General features: G+C 41.0%; 2 protein-coding genes across 4 annotated transcripts in view; both read right to left on the reverse strand.

Annotated features, from left to right (window-relative positions):
* The window catches only part of nup214 (nucleoporin 214), a 48,849-nt gene extending 45,566 nt beyond the window's left edge, over positions 1–3,283 (reverse strand). For all 3 annotated transcript variants that reach the window (XR_003929078.1, XM_030065097.1, XM_030065096.1), the window contains exons 1-3: positions 3,109–3,283; positions 1,256–1,451; positions 939–1,093 (exon numbers count right to left, since the gene is read on the reverse strand). Coding sequence is in view for 2 of the 3 variants with exons in the window: in XM_030065097.1 (XP_029920957.1) it covers positions 939–1,093; positions 1,256–1,451; positions 3,109–3,150 (393 nt within the window). In the remaining variant the exon portion in view is untranslated. The remainder of the gene's footprint in view (positions 1–938; positions 1,094–1,255; positions 1,452–3,108) is intronic.
* Positions 3,284–4,151: 868 nt separating this feature from the next.
* nacc2 (NACC family member 2) overlaps positions 4,152–17,023 on the reverse strand; it is a 34,218-nt gene continuing 21,346 nt past the window's right edge. The window contains exons 2-7 of the mRNA XM_030065372.1: positions 15,301–15,481; positions 14,264–15,028; positions 12,375–12,551; positions 11,698–11,803; positions 11,317–11,414; positions 4,152–11,216 (exon numbers count right to left, since the gene is read on the reverse strand). Coding sequence (XP_029921232.1) covers positions 10,687–11,216; positions 11,317–11,414; positions 11,698–11,803; positions 12,375–12,551; positions 14,264–15,028; positions 15,301–15,412 — 1,788 coding nt within the window. The 5' untranslated portion in view covers positions 15,413–15,481 and the 3' untranslated portion in view covers positions 4,152–10,686. The remainder of the gene's footprint in view (positions 11,217–11,316; positions 11,415–11,697; positions 11,804–12,374; positions 12,552–14,263; positions 15,029–15,300; positions 15,482–17,023) is intronic.

Genomic DNA, 17,023 nt, shown 5'->3' on the forward strand with positions numbered 1-17,023 from the left:
TCTAATGAAGCTTTAGCAAAAGTTCAGTCACAAAGATTATCTAATACTCACGCATAGGCCTATAGTTATATCTCTCACTTTATAATCATGCCATTCTCTTCTCTCACGCATGCTCATTCATAACTTTCCCTTGCTGTCATTGTGTGGGGCTCTATCAGCTGTTCACATCACCTGGTTGTGTCTATCCAATGGTATGGAGACATATCTCCATTTTGCTGTGGCCTTTTTAAATGTTTTTTCACACCGCCTTTAGTGCTGTAAAACAGACATCCGCGCGTCCTGCCACCACCCAAACACCACCTTGACCTAGCAGACCCATCAGATTAGTCACATCATTAAGGTTGAATTATGGTTCTGGGGACACTAGACGTAACGTGCACGCATTTGCTATGCAGATGGTGTGTGCCTATCATGCTTCTGGGTCCTGTCGGTCTAATACACTATGCAATTCCCCGCTAAAACAGTAGGAGGCATGGTGTTTTTTTTTTTTTTGTTTTTTTTTAAATAGACCTATGACCATCTTTTAAAAATGGTGCTGCAGGAAGTGAAGCCGGAGGAGCAAAATGCCGGAAATGATGTAGTTCCGGGGACCAATCATAGCTCTTGTGGTCTGCGTAGTTCCAATGCATAGGTACAATTTTTGGGAGATGCGCGGCGCTTCTCTGTCTGAACTTGATTTTCTAGTCAGACTTTATCATCACTTATCTGTTGTAATAAACAAGTAAATTTTCTTCATTTACTTGTCTTTCCCAAAATGAAATGACTAAAATGTGACGTGAACCTTTAGTGACACCATGACAAAGGACTGAGACTAGACTAAATCTAAAAATGTATGTCCAAGTAAACCCTGATATTGAATACAAACTGCATTCCAGTTTCATCATGTTCACTGCGCAGTCTTCAACACAGAGACTAAGGAGACTGGCGTAAGTAGTTACCTTGTTCATGAGGGTACGGACATCATAGAATGTCATGGACAGCCCAGCCTCCTCAGACATGCCACACACTGACAGAGTAAGTTCATCGCAGCTCAGGGCCAAATGGTGCAGATGTAGATCTACAGACACCTCCGCCAGCGGTGCTTTCCCCTCATCTGGAGAGAGGAGGGTTGGGAGGAAAGAAGAAAGGCAGGTTAGTGAGAAGAAGAAATTTAATGAGAGGGGCTGACGTGAATCTTGCCAGTAATTGGTAAATTGTTTAACTGAATAACTGAAAAAGAAAAAAACACAATAGACTTAAGAGGGAGAGATCATACCTATTTCGTTGACGTTTCCTTCCACTTTATTAAAAGTAAGGATGTCCTGTGTTAGGAACACTTTCAGTGTTCTCTCCAGCCCAACAAATATTAGCCCAAATTTGTTTGAAAGGGCAAGCAGATTGGATCTTTCTTTTGGCAAACCTTCAGGGGACTTGAAAACTCTAGTTTTCTTCATCTGACGAAACTGGAAGTCCTTAAAAAGAAAAGCAACAAACCTCAGTGTTACCACTAACATTGTGTTAACTAGAAAGCTACATTTCCTAGAGGAAAAGTGCTTCTTATATGTGGGCTTAAACCCAACATGTCACTTGTAGCAGGTCAGTCACACTAGTGGAGAACTACTGTTATCCTAAAAGGTATTTACATCTTTTTTTAACAATGTTACTGTTATTGCTGGCCGTATGTTTCCGGTTTAAATTTTAATATTATTGTTATTTCAGTGTCCCTTTTGTTTAATATTACAGGTATAATATGTGTTACAAGGCACTGAAGAAAAACATGGCAGATTTGTCAATGTTACCAATGGTAGGAGGCTTTACTCCATGCTGCACAGTGAGTGCACTTTATAGACAGTACTGTGGAGCTCTAACACTCTTGGTGAATCCAAACTGTTGTTTATGTTTGTTTAACATGTTTAATCCATTCACCTTCCTAACCCCGATGGTGCAATATCGGGTCTGTTTAAGGCAGACTAAGCAGTTTGAAACTGGAGGGCACATCATTTGGTTTAAGAGTTAATGTTCAGGTTGAGGCTGAGAAACGAGAAAGCCCCTAACATTCATGCCAAGACTAACAACCAACAGCATTCTTGTAAACACTTTTAAATACTTTCATTAAACCTAATGGTTTAATGTCAAATGTCCACAAAAACAGAAGCTATAGAGCCAAATGCTCATATATTTTGGGTTATGATGGGGTAAAGGAGTTGTCTTGAGCTCCTGTGGCATTTCTTAGTTATATTTCTATTTTGAAAATTGAGGGCCATTATCATCCTTTACCACCTCACAACAAGGTGTAGTGCCCCCCCATCTGAAACTGCACAGTCTGCCTTCAAGAAGACTACTGTGTGTGTGTGTGTGTGTGTGTATATACACATACATACATATACACACACACACACACACACACACACACACACACACATATATATATATATATATATAATGGATGGATGATATCCAACTCATCTGAAAATCCAAAACTGACTTGTTAAAGCCAACAAGCACACTCATTTGTCAATTACATGATATTGCAACATGTATTCGGTTACAGTAAGCTTTTGCCTCTTACTAAATTGACTGTCAACAATCGAGAATAAAAATAAAGAGAGACTGCCGCGTGGCTTACACTAAATTATGTGCTTCAATTACTGCTAGTTAAAGCCATTTGACTGAGGCTAATGTTACTTAGCTAGATTGCCTGTAAGCAATAATTGTACGATCGCCTAATTAACACAATTACAAGAATGTGAGATTCCAGCCCATTTAAACCGGTAACATTACGGAACTAAAAGGCGTGAAACTTGAAAGCTTCGCGGTAACTCACAATGCTAATATCAACAGCTAGTTAGCCTAATGACAGGGTAACGTGTCTGCGCTAAAACTAACTAACTAGCTAGCTAGCGGCTAGTTTGTTAAAACGTTGTTAGAGTATGAGCCAACCCGCTAAGCCTTATTTATCCTGCTCTGTGACGACTTTTAAGGCATTTCATCAGAAACACAGCGCAACCTTTACAAACAGCCAACTAAGTTAGCTGGTTAGCCAGTTCGCTAATTAGCAACAACAGCAAAGTAGTAGCAGATAGCCGTAGCTTCGACATGCTAACTTGACAGCAGAGGACAACAACTTGCCTTCATCTCCCTCTCGGGAGGGGAGTCGGCGTCGTCACTCATCCTGAACCCCAGAGGCTGTTTCTCCGACCTCGTTTACTGTTGTTTTCTCCCGGTAAATGGGTGAGATTCTGGTTTGTGTCTAAATTCTGCTCTGTTCTGATCTGGGAGACGAAACAGAAACATGCCGAGCCGCGCGGGTTTGCGCAGTAGAAACGTAACGCGCAGGATGATAAATGGACGCCAGAGCAACGGATACACACAGCAGCACGAGCACCAGCATGTCATCTTCTCAGGGTGTGCACTGTTTAACCTCCAGTTACCTTCACATTTACCAACACTTTTAATCAGCTGAGATAAATTTGACCCCAATAATTTAAACCTCCAGGAAATCATTATAATAAAATCTGTTACCCAAGTTGATGTCATGTACTTTATGTTTGTTGTTGACTACCTAAATAGCCCTTTGAATAAGACATCACCCCCACACCCAGCCCCTCTTATGCATCAAAGTTATGTTTAGTTAAAAACTGGGGTCAAACTGACCCCAATGAAACACTGATGTGTACAAATGTGTACAGGACATTGAAAATATATCATGTTAATTTTGTTTACCCACTTGTGCCCACTAAATTAGGAGTCATTAAGTATGGAGCAAAAAAAAAAAAAAAGAAAAAGAAAAAGAAAAAATTAATTATGTGTTTAGGGATGTCAAACATTGACCCCAACTGACCCCCAAAATAACAGGAGGGTTAAAAGAAGACATACTGATTGAATAGTATGGTTACCTGGCCCAAATTAAAAAAAAAAAAAAATAAAATAAAAATAAATAAATTAAAAAAAAAAAAAAAAAAAAAAATCTTTCTTACTTCTGGATATCACAAAAAAGCCAGTAACATTCTTACAGGAACATAGGCTGTGTGTGTGTGTGTGTGTGTGTGTGTGTGTGTGTGTGTGTGTGTATTCTCTTATGGCATTTCCTTTTCTGATCACCTTGGGTCAGCTGGTCTACTGCTACAAAAACAGCACATACATGACCACAAAAGACAAGAGGAGGACAGCGTATGGTGAAATAAGGACTTTTATTAGAAAGCAGACTTTTCTGTATTGCATCTTTAAAGAAATTGGTTACTCTTGAACAATTGAAAATGTGATGGGAAATACCATGATGGGAATGAAGGTTACTTTTAAGATCGTTATGCAACATCAAAAGTGTCAACTTGCATTTCTCTTGTATATATTATCGATGCTTAAGTCAGAAGGCGCATAAACATTTTAACATCTTTCTTCCAAAAACAGAAAGCAGTCGCAACATTGAAATCATTCCATTCCAGTTTGCCTGGTCCAAGCCCTGTTTATCGTTAATAATATCAGTATTATGATCAAAATAGAAGGTTGAATGGTTAAGATCCTCTTTTTTTTTTTTTTTTTTTTTTTTTTTAGTAAGGACTCAAGTCCACAGAGACATCACCATTAACCCCAGACTCAGGACCAGGTTGGGTCCATGCTAACCAGAGCATTACAGATATAGCCCATGTCAACATGGGACACATCTGTTCATGAAGCACCAAGGTATCAGTCAGATATCAGTCAGTCCTCGTTGCAGAGACATACACTTATAACCAAGGCGGTGTGACTTCACACCACCATGTACCTCCAATTCTGGAATAGAAAGCGAGCAAAGACCAATAGCAAGCTGAAGGATGACAAGGCAGTTAGCAGGAGCACAGCAATTCATGACAGATCTCCCATAGTGCACTTTGGGTCTCATCCCTATTCTGATTGTCAGCGCTCTGAGCACATGGCTTTTGAAGGTTGCCCCCCCACCCCCACCCCCCCATTTATGCCTAACCTTCAGTCACTCTTGACATTTCATTTTTCAAAGTAATTTAAAGTGCTGGCATTATGTTCAAAGACACATACACAAACAAACTTTTAGTGCATTTTTTTTTTCTGAGTCTGCTTAAAAGTTCGAACGCACACTCAGCTGAATAGGTGGTCTTATGTGCTCCTCTCTTAGTCACGACTTCGCTGTTGTTAATACAATAAGTTGATGCAAACATTCAATAAAGGGCCCAAGTGTGTGATAAAAAAAAAAAAAAAAATGCAAACCTAGCCATTGCAGGACTCTGTACTACGATGTTATTCTGCAAAAATACATGGTGTGCAAAGATCATACTGTAGGGTACACTGGGTTAGAATGATGAGTGTCTGAATGGCATGCAACTTATGATACAGGTGTCTCTTTGAGCACAAGTTAACAGTTTCTAGGACCAACCCTTTAAAGGATCATAAGATCTGCAATTTTATAGAACACTGGACCGTATTATAAACCCACATCTGAGGGCCGACATTTTAAATTCCTCTTGCAGGCCTGAAAACAATTACATGTGCAGCAGTTGGGGTTGACCAGAGCAATGTGTCAGGGGTTAGAAACAGGGTAAAAAAAACAGTTGTGAAAATAGGATCTGTTAAACCAACAAAATATCACACAATCCCAACAAATCTCATCGTTCCTCCATCTCATTAGGCGCTCAGTTGATTTGTGATTATTACTACAGTCGACAGTTTTCTGCTTTTTGCTGTAGAGGAGACCTCAGTTTAAATCAAATAAACATCGTAAATTAGTACACAACGTTAAACGCATATTACAGGACATTTTCGTTCAGCAAATAGAGCTCATTGTCTTTAGGGTTCGCCATGACATTCTCTGAGGATTACTCAGTTTTTAGTGCAACATCATTCATTATTTCAAATTTACTCTGTGTAAGAAAATAAACCACAAGCAGGAGAGAAGCAAGAAAACATTTTTTTTTTTTTTTTTTTTTTTTTTTGATAAGAAGGTTGGCATTATTTGGCTGGGACAGACTCAGGCAGACTATGCAGTAAGGCAGACAAATAGTAACAAGCTGGTTTAAATGAGTTAAAAAGATCAATGCAACCAGGAATATGTATTTAAAAAAAGGGTTTTATGTGTAAGAGATTATTTCACAACAGAAGCCTCCTGAAGGCCTCATCCTAATGATACTGATAAAGGTAATGAACACATCCAAGAAGGTACAATATCGGCTTCTCAGCTACTGGATGATCACTGTTAAAGAAACCTACATCATTCAACTAGTAAAACTTGATTCATAAACCACTTTTGGTTTTGTTTAAACAACTTTGTGAGCTGGTCTGTCAAATTTCTGGCCCATCAAAACATGTCAATCCAGAGGATCCAATTTATTCTTGTTGACAAGCCACAAATGTATCATGAGTACTTTTAACTTTCAATTACTTCAATCCAGGATATGTTAAAGTTTCTCCTCTCGTGGTTTACAGAAATGAAATGATGACAAACAAAAAGTCAATAAACCTTTTTAAGAAAATAAGTGAATATAATATGACATAAATGCCAGCCATGCGGCCACATTTTTAGCATAATAGAGGAAACACTTCGATCATTGTCTGACTTCTACAGCTATAGGTCATTTGCCTTGTTAATGTCTGAACATGAACCGATGACGTTATATTACAACATCCACACCCACATAGTCTAAGGCACTGATCCACACCACATTTCTCCCTATTATGGTACATACCAATGCTTCCCACCATATATTATTCAATTTTAACTGGGAGTTTATTTCAGATTCCTGTCTGATCAACTAGTGGCCACGTAAATTCATCATGTCATAAAACAGAGTTGAGTAAAAATGCTGGGGTATATTTTTTTAAAGTGAGAATAAGAAGAGAGAAAACTGTACAGTCTAGCAGAGTTGTAAACTGAAATTGAATTTTCAGATTGCATTTCAGCCAAATGCAATGTAAAACATTTTATTTGTTAACTAAATTAAGAGGGAAAATGTGCAACTGAAATGTTTTGATCCAAAATGCTGTAATACATTTTGGGAAAAAGATTGTTACCTGATGATGATTGCACAATTTTTTCAAGAGTATGGTCGATTGCATCCTCTCCGATGTCAAAATTTATAAGAAGGGAATTACAATCGTGGCTCAGAAGCCACTTTGTGAAATGAAGTTTAACCGTGAGTAAATAATAATTTACTAAATCATAAAGTATACAGTATCTCTCTCCTAAGTATGTTTCCCAACACACACAACAATTACATGTTAATGCAATGTTAAGCAGAGGATAGAAAATTGTCAGGATAGTTAAAAAAAAATAAAAATAAAAAAAAAATAAGTGCTTGTTGGAATATAGACAGAATATGATCAGGAAGATCATAAAGGCCTGCACATGAACCTAGTTCAGTTTTTTATATTTATTAGGGAATCACTCCTCCCCTCGTGTTCTGTCAAACTGGAAGACCGATTAACATCAACATTTTGAAAATCACTACATCACTACAGCTCCAGGTTAAAGCATCACCCAGCCTCACCATCACATAAGTGTTATTTAATGGGCCGTTTGGATGTGAAGATACTGTACAACTGTGGAAAGAAAATGTGTGTCATATAAAAAAAGGAGATTCAGTATTTTATCATCTTCAATCAAGGCTTGGACCCCCTAGCCAAAGCAGTGCTACAGTTTACATTCATCTATTATCTCATTCTCCCATAGCCCTGTTTTCTATGGCAGATCACATTTCTTAAAAAAAAAAAAAAAAAAAAAGAAAGAATACTGTAAACTTTTCTTTTTAATCGTTACCTAGTGCAATTATAGCCCTGTGCTCTTTGTGCAGGGCCATTTTAAAGCTTCCCCCAAAGAACCACAAACAAGATGAGTAGAATACAGACACAACTGGCCCGACCTTTCAAATGGCACAGCATTAAAGCATAAACAAAGTGCTCTAATTTGACATGGGGCGCGCATATATATATATATATATATATATATATACATATATATATATATATATACATATATATATATATTTCTGCTTTGCTGTTAGTTTATGCTACAATGTTTTTTCAACAGCAAAACCTGTTATACCATATGTCACAGGTGTTTTTTTTTTTTTTTTTTTGTTGCTTTTGTGTTGTTTTTTTTCCAGAGCAAACATAAACATAATATATTTCCATCTTTCAACCATATCATAAATAGCTAAGCTTTGCAAACTGACGGTGTCTTGAAATTAACCGGGGGGTGGATCATTCATCTCTTGTGGACACTTAAATTGATGGGCTGATCTTGCGATTACATGTGAAGCTTTGACTACTGATCAGGAGAACGTGGACAAACTTGGACTTACGACAGTGTATCTGTATCTTTTGAAATCAATGTGTAAAACAAAACGAAAGCTGTCTGGACTACATCCCAAAGCGTGGCAGAAAGCATGAAAACAGATATTTAAAAAAAAAAAAGAAAAAAAAAAAAGAGTACAACAAAAACACATTTAAGTCCCTGTGCAACATTTCGTCACTCCGCCCGAAAATATAGGAACAGTCATCGTCATAAAGACCGTTTTGTCACTTTGTCCAACGGCACAATCCTCTAATCACAGAATTCATCAGGGAGATGTATACGGGGGAGAGGGGATTTCAGTCAATCTTAAGTACAGTCACATCTTGCCAAACTTCTTAGTTTCCCACCCCATAATATTTTTCAAGTGCAAATGCAATAAGCCAGCAGAAATTGCTCTTATTAGTTTCATTTAATAATTTACAAAAAAAAAAACCCTAAAAAAAAAACAAACAAAAAAAAAAAACAGGTCAGAGGATGGAAGCAGTACTATGTAGTCTTAGTGCCAATCACTCCACTGCATCAAGGTGAAACAGTGCTTCTCTCTGGCGTCACACTTTGTACAGTAGTGCACTATTCTTCTACCATACTATGTAGTGCGCTTCCTCTCACCATTCTGTATCTTGAGTCTCCTGCGCCCGAGGCGACAGCGCACTCCAGCCTAAGAACCTGATCATTAATGTGTCAGACACAGTCATTCCTGGGTCAAACCTAGGTCAGAGCGAAGTCAGTCTGGAGTTAACCTGCATTCAGACTGAGGTCGGATCCCAATGAGAAGTGGAAAAAAAAGTCCCTCATTCCTTTTGCGCATTAATGGCATATCTTGAGGCAACGGTAGCTGTTTTCTTATCTGGATGCAGGTTTTTGTGGCTCTGCTGTTTGTCTATAATTATCTGTATCCATTCTCTGTATTCATGCATGCAAGCTCTGTATTAGTGCATGTTTTTTGTTCACATCTCTGGCATCTTTATCTCTCCAAGAGTGAAGGTTCTACTGTAGTAAGATGCTGAAGAGTTAAAAAAGCCTTGTTATTCTGCTTGTACAGAGTTTCTGAATACATTGGTACAGATATTAAAGGCGAAGATCACAAGGTGGAAAATGTGCACGTGTCTGTGTGTGACCTGTGTGTGTGTGCATGTGTGTGTGTGTGTGTGTGTGTGTGTGTGTGTGTGTGTGTGTGTGTGAGGGTGTGTGTGTGTGCGCGTCTATATCTGAGCAGACACAGGCATCACATTGGCAATCTAATCTAGAATGTCATGGGTAAATATCCACAGACAAACAGCTCCTTCATGTCTTCTAGATCCTTGGTTGGATTGCGTAGAAAACCCGTAACCATATGCAACAAGTTGAGTTCATCATCTCTGTCATTAAAATCACATGCTTCATTTAAAAGAATAGAAAAATGTTCCATTAATTAAGCATAGGTTTGTTCTAATTGTACTATACCTTTCTGTGAAATTGAAATTTGACTGGTACCACCCAGAATTTTTTTTTTTTTTTTTTTTTTTGAGAGAGAGATTGCTTAGACCTGCCTAAAGAGCATTGTGGGTCGTCTTTGAATTGTTACTTGCCACACAATTTGCAGCACTAACCTAAGAGTCGATTGCAAACCTAGAGACCTAGATACTTAAGTCCTCAATGAGCTGGGTGGAGGACTTATGCTTCACCCATTGCTATACCAAAATATTTTGTTATCATTAATTTTCAACTACATTTCAGCCTTTCACAAATCCACAGGGTGGAAACCTGGAGTTTGTGAAAGACTGAAATGTAGTTGAACATATATTTAAGTACACAAAATAATTAACTTAAACAATAGCTTGACCTAAAGCGGTCAAACACTGCCAAATGTGCTTATTAGTGGCCTCAGTTCAGTCTGCAACAGAATGATCTGTTTATCCAAATGTTATTTTACAAAGCCGCTTTTCAAGAAAATGGTATTTCATTTTAGAAAATTTTATCTAAACAAGACTCTAAAGAGTATCTGCAAAGCAACTGTTGTTTTGTGTTGCACTGAAACATAGATCATTGCAGAATTTGTTCTGCTATAAGCTCACTGTAATATTGCTGTGGTCGAGTAAATACTGACTATGTTATGAAAAGGGTGGAGCAGGAAGGATTTATTTTCTGAACGTATTAGCACCATGCCTGTGTCTACTCGGTTTCTATTGAAAAACAATCAGTGTTGTGTGAGTATGTGTGTGCACAAGCACGCATGTGTGCGCATGCATGTCTAACAAAGTACTGCATTACATGTTCTGCAAGCGTAGCTTTTTGTGCTCAACAGTTCCCGTTGAGGAAGCACAGAGAAGGTGAAAGAGTGGAGGAGGAGAGACAAAGTAAGAGAGCAAGCAAAAGAACGTGTGGTGTTAAACAGATTTCACAATGTGAGAGGCAGCCCAAAAGGACGTTCATTGTCCATTCACCCGAAGGGCTTCTCCAAAACTTTCCCCCTCCTGTTCAGGCGGCGTGTCGCCACGCCCACCTGCCTCGGCTCCTGGGATCAAAGTTGGCGCCCCAAGTGATCCATCCACACCTTCTAACCCTGCTTCATCCTCATCTTCCTCCTGCTCCTCCTGGACTACACCTTCACCTTCAGCAGCCTCTGCTCCCGCCGCTCCGGACCCTGGGCTGCCTTCAGGTAGTAGTGGGTGAGTCCTGAGTGGGTCCTTGCGATCTGGATACAACCTTTGCTCTAAGGTCTTGAAGTCAGGCTCAAAGGGGAGTGGTACTCCTTGCTGGGGGGCCCCCAAGGCCAGGCCCAGGCCCACAGCAGCTCCCATGCCCATTCCTGCACGGTACACCTCCATGCCATCAGGCAGCATGGACTTGATCTTGGGCAACCACCGCTTGCGAACACGTCTCGCATTTGTGCACATGTCTGCAGCAATGACATTCATTTCACTCTCCTTGAAGTTAGGGTTGAAATTCTGACAGTAGACTGCAACGAGAAGGAGAAGAAATGCCCTTCATTTACACAAACTGTACTCTTAATTGCAAATCATATCACAAATATAAGATAGCTTGGACAATGAACTTACGTTTGACAGCGTTGAGGACCCTGCTGTCCAGGGGTTTCCTACTGGGGTCACTAGTAGAAGAACGGATTCCTGTCCCACAGCTATTGGCTAAGGTGTTTCTGTAGGGATGTGGTGTCAACACCAGGGGGCAGAGTTGACAACAGACACATAGATAAACATGGTAACACACATAATAACCGCATTGCACAACATGGCCACAGATGGGGTGTGAAAGTTAGTTTGAAACAGTGATAGTGTCAGAGTCACAAACACAACTCAAGCTTTACTGTGGGACGTTTTGGAATTATAATACTCTCATGAAGTGTCATAACAAATAGTTTGGATTTTTTTTTTTTTTTACTTGTTCCCATGCTTCATTTTTAGATATCTCTCTATTCTCACCTGTCAAAGAATGTGGCTAGTAGACGACGGAGCAAAACTTTGTGTTTGATGCCGGCACACAGATGACAGTTCATCAGCTGGCCTCGAGTCATGAACACCTGTGTACCTGATGAGTTGTAACAAAAAGAACACGTTCTCAGAAAATTTGTCATCTCTATAACATGTCACATCATTGACTCTAACTGTTTCTTGCTCTACCAGTATCATTTTCCCAAATTACCATTTCATTTCCTATTTTGCAAATAATCTGGAAATGTAATGTTCAAGGACGTGCTGGAGTTTAAACAAAGCTTCAAATAAACAAAGTGGAATTAGGAATCGGGAGAGGAATGTAAGGCAAAGGCTGTTAAAATAGAGCAAGTTATTGAATTACTGGCATTTGCTTTCTTTTCCAACACCATCACATTCATTCAATATTCTAAGCAGGCAAATGTCTTTTTTATCTCGAATTTATCAAAATATCTGTTTTGCAGGCTTATTGGGTTACACTCAGTCTGAGTGAATTTGACCCCTCACAACCTTTAGCACTCATGTAACAGATATGTTTTTTGATTTGGCGACTGACCACAGTGTGTTTGCATGTGCAACTGCGTGTGTCTATATTTATGCATGACTGCTAATGTGAGTATGAACGTGTGCATGTCCGTGTGTTTATGTGTGTCTAGGGTCATGCATACCAGCCACCAGTTCCAGCTTCTCCCCAGGGTCTCCCTCGGTGTAGAGCTTAGGGTGGCAGCGGTAGCCGATCTGGCTGATGAGGCTGGCAGGCAGCGCCACCAGGTCCCGGCGGATCAGAACACAGTTGCGGTTCTCCAAGGCCAAGGGCACTGCTGCCATCTCTGGTTTGTCCTGGACTGATGAAAGCAAGCGAGTGCAGAAAGGGTTAAGAAATATCTATCTATAGAATGAAAGACAGACATAGAAAAACACACACACAAACACACACACACTAATAAATACTTACTAACAAATCTACATATCAACATATATATCCCTACACCCCCGGCAGAGCTCTGCAGATGTATCCCAGATAAGTCATAGTGCTGCATCAGCAACTTGAGGTTTGGAGTGGGACAGGTCTCAAGCTGGGTGTTAGGTTCTTACTCACTAAAATGATTCCCCTGACCTCTAAGATGACTTGTGAGTGTATGCATGTGCACGCACCCACGTACACATATGCGCATGTGCACACGCGCGCGCACGCATACACACACGCACACACACATATACACACAGATACACACATACATACATACAAACACACAAACACATACAAAGACATAAAAGAAAAATGAAACCTTTTATTGCCACGCACGGAAAACATACCGAAAAGTGTGCGCTCATGCACACACATACGCATGCACATACGCACACACGCACACACACATACACACACTGGCGAGCACTGAGAGAGGAAGACGTGCACAGTTCTCAAATATCCCACAATGTCACCCTGGGGTGTTCTGACTGATTGCAGATAGAATGGATTTCATAAATATCTGAAACTCTAGTATTTGACAAACCTCTCTGATGCCTTTGAGCTGCAGGATCTTAAATTCTTGCAGGATGTGAAGTGTATGTGTGTGTGAGTGTGTGTGTGTGTGTGTGTGTGGGTGTGTGTGCGAGTGTGTGTGTGTATATGTGTGTGAGTTTGTGTTTGCGAGTGTAGGTGGTGAGACTGTATGTGTTTGTGTCTGCATGTGTATACAGGATCTATGTGTGCATATATGTGTGTGTGTGTGTGTATGTGTGTATGTAACGGCGTGTGCACAAGTGAGAGAGTGTTTCAGAGAGCCATGATAAAACGCAGTACAGACCAGCTGTTGTAGCTGTGATAAGGTAGTCTGTTGTTGGTCACGATGCACTCCAATCATAACTCCATAAAACTATCTTTATGCTCACAGAGCCCACACACTAGGGGCACAACACCTGCTTCTTCAAATGTGCAGGATTCATGATTCATGACAGATTTAATAATGTAACTGGAATGCAATCGATCTGAGTCAGTTTCATGCACAATACATAACAAGTCTGAACAAGATGAAACTATGTTGCAAATCCCTAAATTTAGGCTAGTGTATTTCTGCAAGCCAGGCAAATCATTCTATGGTCTGATATCAAATGAAATTCTTCCATCTGAGCCAAGGGCAAGAGATGGAATATTGCACTCACCACTGAGATATTACACTAGTAGCAAGGTGGAATGAATGCAGGATTGCCTGTAGGACTTTATGGCAGAAATTTGTCAGATTTTTTTTTGCCATTTTTTTCATTTATAAATTTTGTGACTCTGTGTAAATGTTAGAGTAGTTTGCGTGATGGACCATGCAATAAAATGCCCCAGAGTTTCTCATTAGATACGAATCTAATATCGCTGATATTTTTCTTCATAAAAATATAAAATTATATTAACTTATTTTGTATTGTTTAATGAATTAATGTGGATGACAGAGGAAAGCGTAATCCTTAATGCGGCCAGCCACTGGTGCTTCAAATTGTTCACATAAGTAATGCAAAATTTTACAAATACATAGCAGCTGAAACAATATAACAATGCAATACTCACTCCCATAGGGGTTAGCTGAACGTCCATAGAGCTGACTGTAGGCGTCCTCTGCGATCCCATCATAGGGCTCTTCGTCAAACTCCTCATCCTCATTCTGGTACGATGTAGGACTGTCAGTGGTGGGCAAACTTGATGCTCCAGGACTGGACCTCTCGGCTGCTGCACCTGCTCCTGCTCCGCCCGCCCCCGGAAGGTGGTAAGGGGGCATCCCGGGGAAGATGGTGGTCCCTCCGGCCGTCGTGTAGAACAGTGAACTGGCTCTTGCCAGCCGACTCCCTAAATCTGCAGAAGAGCTCTTGTTTTGTGTCCCCATGGGTACTGCCAGGGGTGCTGGGTCAGACCCCTCTAGTTTGATCTTACGTTGTGGCATGACTAATGATGGGGACCAGCCCGGGGTACCCAAAAGGGCAGCTGCTGCAAGACCGTTTCCATTATTACTCGGGCTCTGTGGCTCAGATCCCGTCTCCTCTAAGGACCCTGCTGTTTGCGAGTCACAGTGAGGTGAATTCGCCTTAAACATCAGGTCCATGCCTCGCTCAACTATATGTTGAATTTGGAGGTAGCCAGCTGTGTACATGACCACCAGCTGTTCGCTAGCTGCCATTGTTAGCTTCCCTGTATAGCAGAAGGTGAGGATCTGCTCAAAGCAGGCAGGTGTGACTGAGGAGGGCAGCTCAAATTGGGTCTTGGTGGAACTGCTGAAGAGGTCACGGAAGTAGAGGCTGCTGGCAGCCAAGACTGCTCGGTGGGCTTTGAAGGCCTGGCCTGGACAACGGAGATAAGAGGGAACAGACAATGTCAGTGATGCTATCTGTACTTCAAAGAGTCCACTATACATGCAATTCAGGAGATGTCTCCCACATAAATGCACAATGCTTCTCAACCTGACTTGAAAGATGACAGAATCTATTCTTAATTTTTTATTTGAGTTGAGAGGAACCTCTTTTACTAAAAAATGAAATAAATTTTTGTTTTAATCACATGCTCATCTGGAATGAAACAATCCTCTGACCCCGACAGACATCTTGTCAACCAACCTTTGACCAGGATGGATACATCACAGTAGTGTCCCAGCAGGCGCTGCTCATTAAGGGAACCCAGCACCGTGGCTCCAAAATTGGGGATCTCCACATGGAGCAGCTGGGACATGTTGGATGTAGAGGAGGAGGAAGATGGGCTTCAGATGTTTACTGCAGACACTGCCAGCGAGAAAGACATCTGCGAAGAGAGGGCCGGGAGAAGACAGGGGTGAGATAAAGTGATAGAGAGGGAGAGAATGGAGAATGCGCGGAAGATGAAAAGACATGCCAGGGGGAAGTGCAGAGGTGAGGAAGGAAGACTGCGACAATCCCAAAGTAAGCAGAGCCCAACAATGGAAACAGAGTTGAGATGAGTTGAGAGAATGAACACAGTCGAGAGAGAGAGAAGTGAGAGGTGTGTGAAAAAGAGATGGATATACAGAGATGGTGGGTGAGAGAGAGTAGAGGCAGGAGAGAGAAAGGAGGAGTCAAGTCAGTCCACACACACACACACACACACAATCACACACACACAAACAATTGCTGTGCTTGCTGCCCACTGTAAATGAGAGCATTGTGAAATAACTTATGTTGTTTAAACATGACTTCACTTCCAATAACACGGGGCCTATTGCATCTTTTGAGTCATACAGCAATTAACACATCAACATCAGCATCATTACAGGAAAAAAACATCAACTTTAATGACACAGGGGACTGAAAGTGATCTTTCACAATTACTTTTTCAGTCCCATCTTAGAGACACCCCTTGATTGTACTGAAGATATATCTTCATTAGCATTTGCTCTCTTTCTAGAAAGCAAAACACACACGCGGCAGCCAATTCCTCCTCTCACACAACTAAACACTAACTTTGACGGTTCCCTTTACAATGCCACCTTGTCAATAACACTCCAGGCGGTTTTGCATACCTTGTCTCCTCCACCGAACCTTGTTGTTCATTGTACCCCCCTCCCAACAACCCAGCAACCCCCACACACATACATACACGCACTTGCTAGTTTCCTTATTGAGCAATGCTGCAGAACAGTTTCCAGGAATACAAACTGAAAAAAAAAAAAAAAAAAAAAAAAAAAAAAAAAACGTCACTGCCTCTCTCTCACTCTCTCCCACTTCACACACTCCATACAGGCAGGGCATGCACACAGTCATGCATAAGTAAAGATGTGTGTGCACACATTTGCATTAGCACACACACACACACACTCAGCAGAGTTTAAAACCAACAAAAGGGGAGATGCACATGGATTCCGGGTGCAAAAGTTGCCAACCGGAGAAACCGGCGCACGTCTTTCGTTCGCTCATGAGTGCACGTGCACAGAAATGAGCCCCGGACAGTTCTGACCTGTGCAAGCCAATCTCCTGGTCAGGTGACACCGTGGAGCCTCACACACACACGCTCAGGACACACAGCAGTCGGGAGCAGGACAGAAGAAGAGTAGTAGTAGGTGGAAGGAGAGAGCGCTCTGATGCACTCCGTCTGGTCGCTTCTCTCTTTCGCTTAACGTGTCACTCCCTCCGTCTCAAAGCCTCCACTTCTCTTCTCTGTTGCTCTCTATCTCAAAAAGGATTCTCCCTACTGCTTCTCTCTCTCTCTCTGTCTCTCTCTCTAAGTCTTCCTTTCTGTCTCTCTCTCTTTCTCTGTCTTTCCTGGCTTATCTCCTATCTCTATCCCCCAAAGCCCCATTCTCCCTACTCACTGTCTGTTCTATCTCGCACT

Source organism: Myripristis murdjan, chromosome 12 (genome assembly GCF_902150065.1).
Source record: "Myripristis murdjan chromosome 12, fMyrMur1.1, whole genome shotgun sequence".
NCBI lineage: Eukaryota > Metazoa > Chordata > Actinopteri > Holocentriformes > Holocentridae > Myripristis > Myripristis murdjan.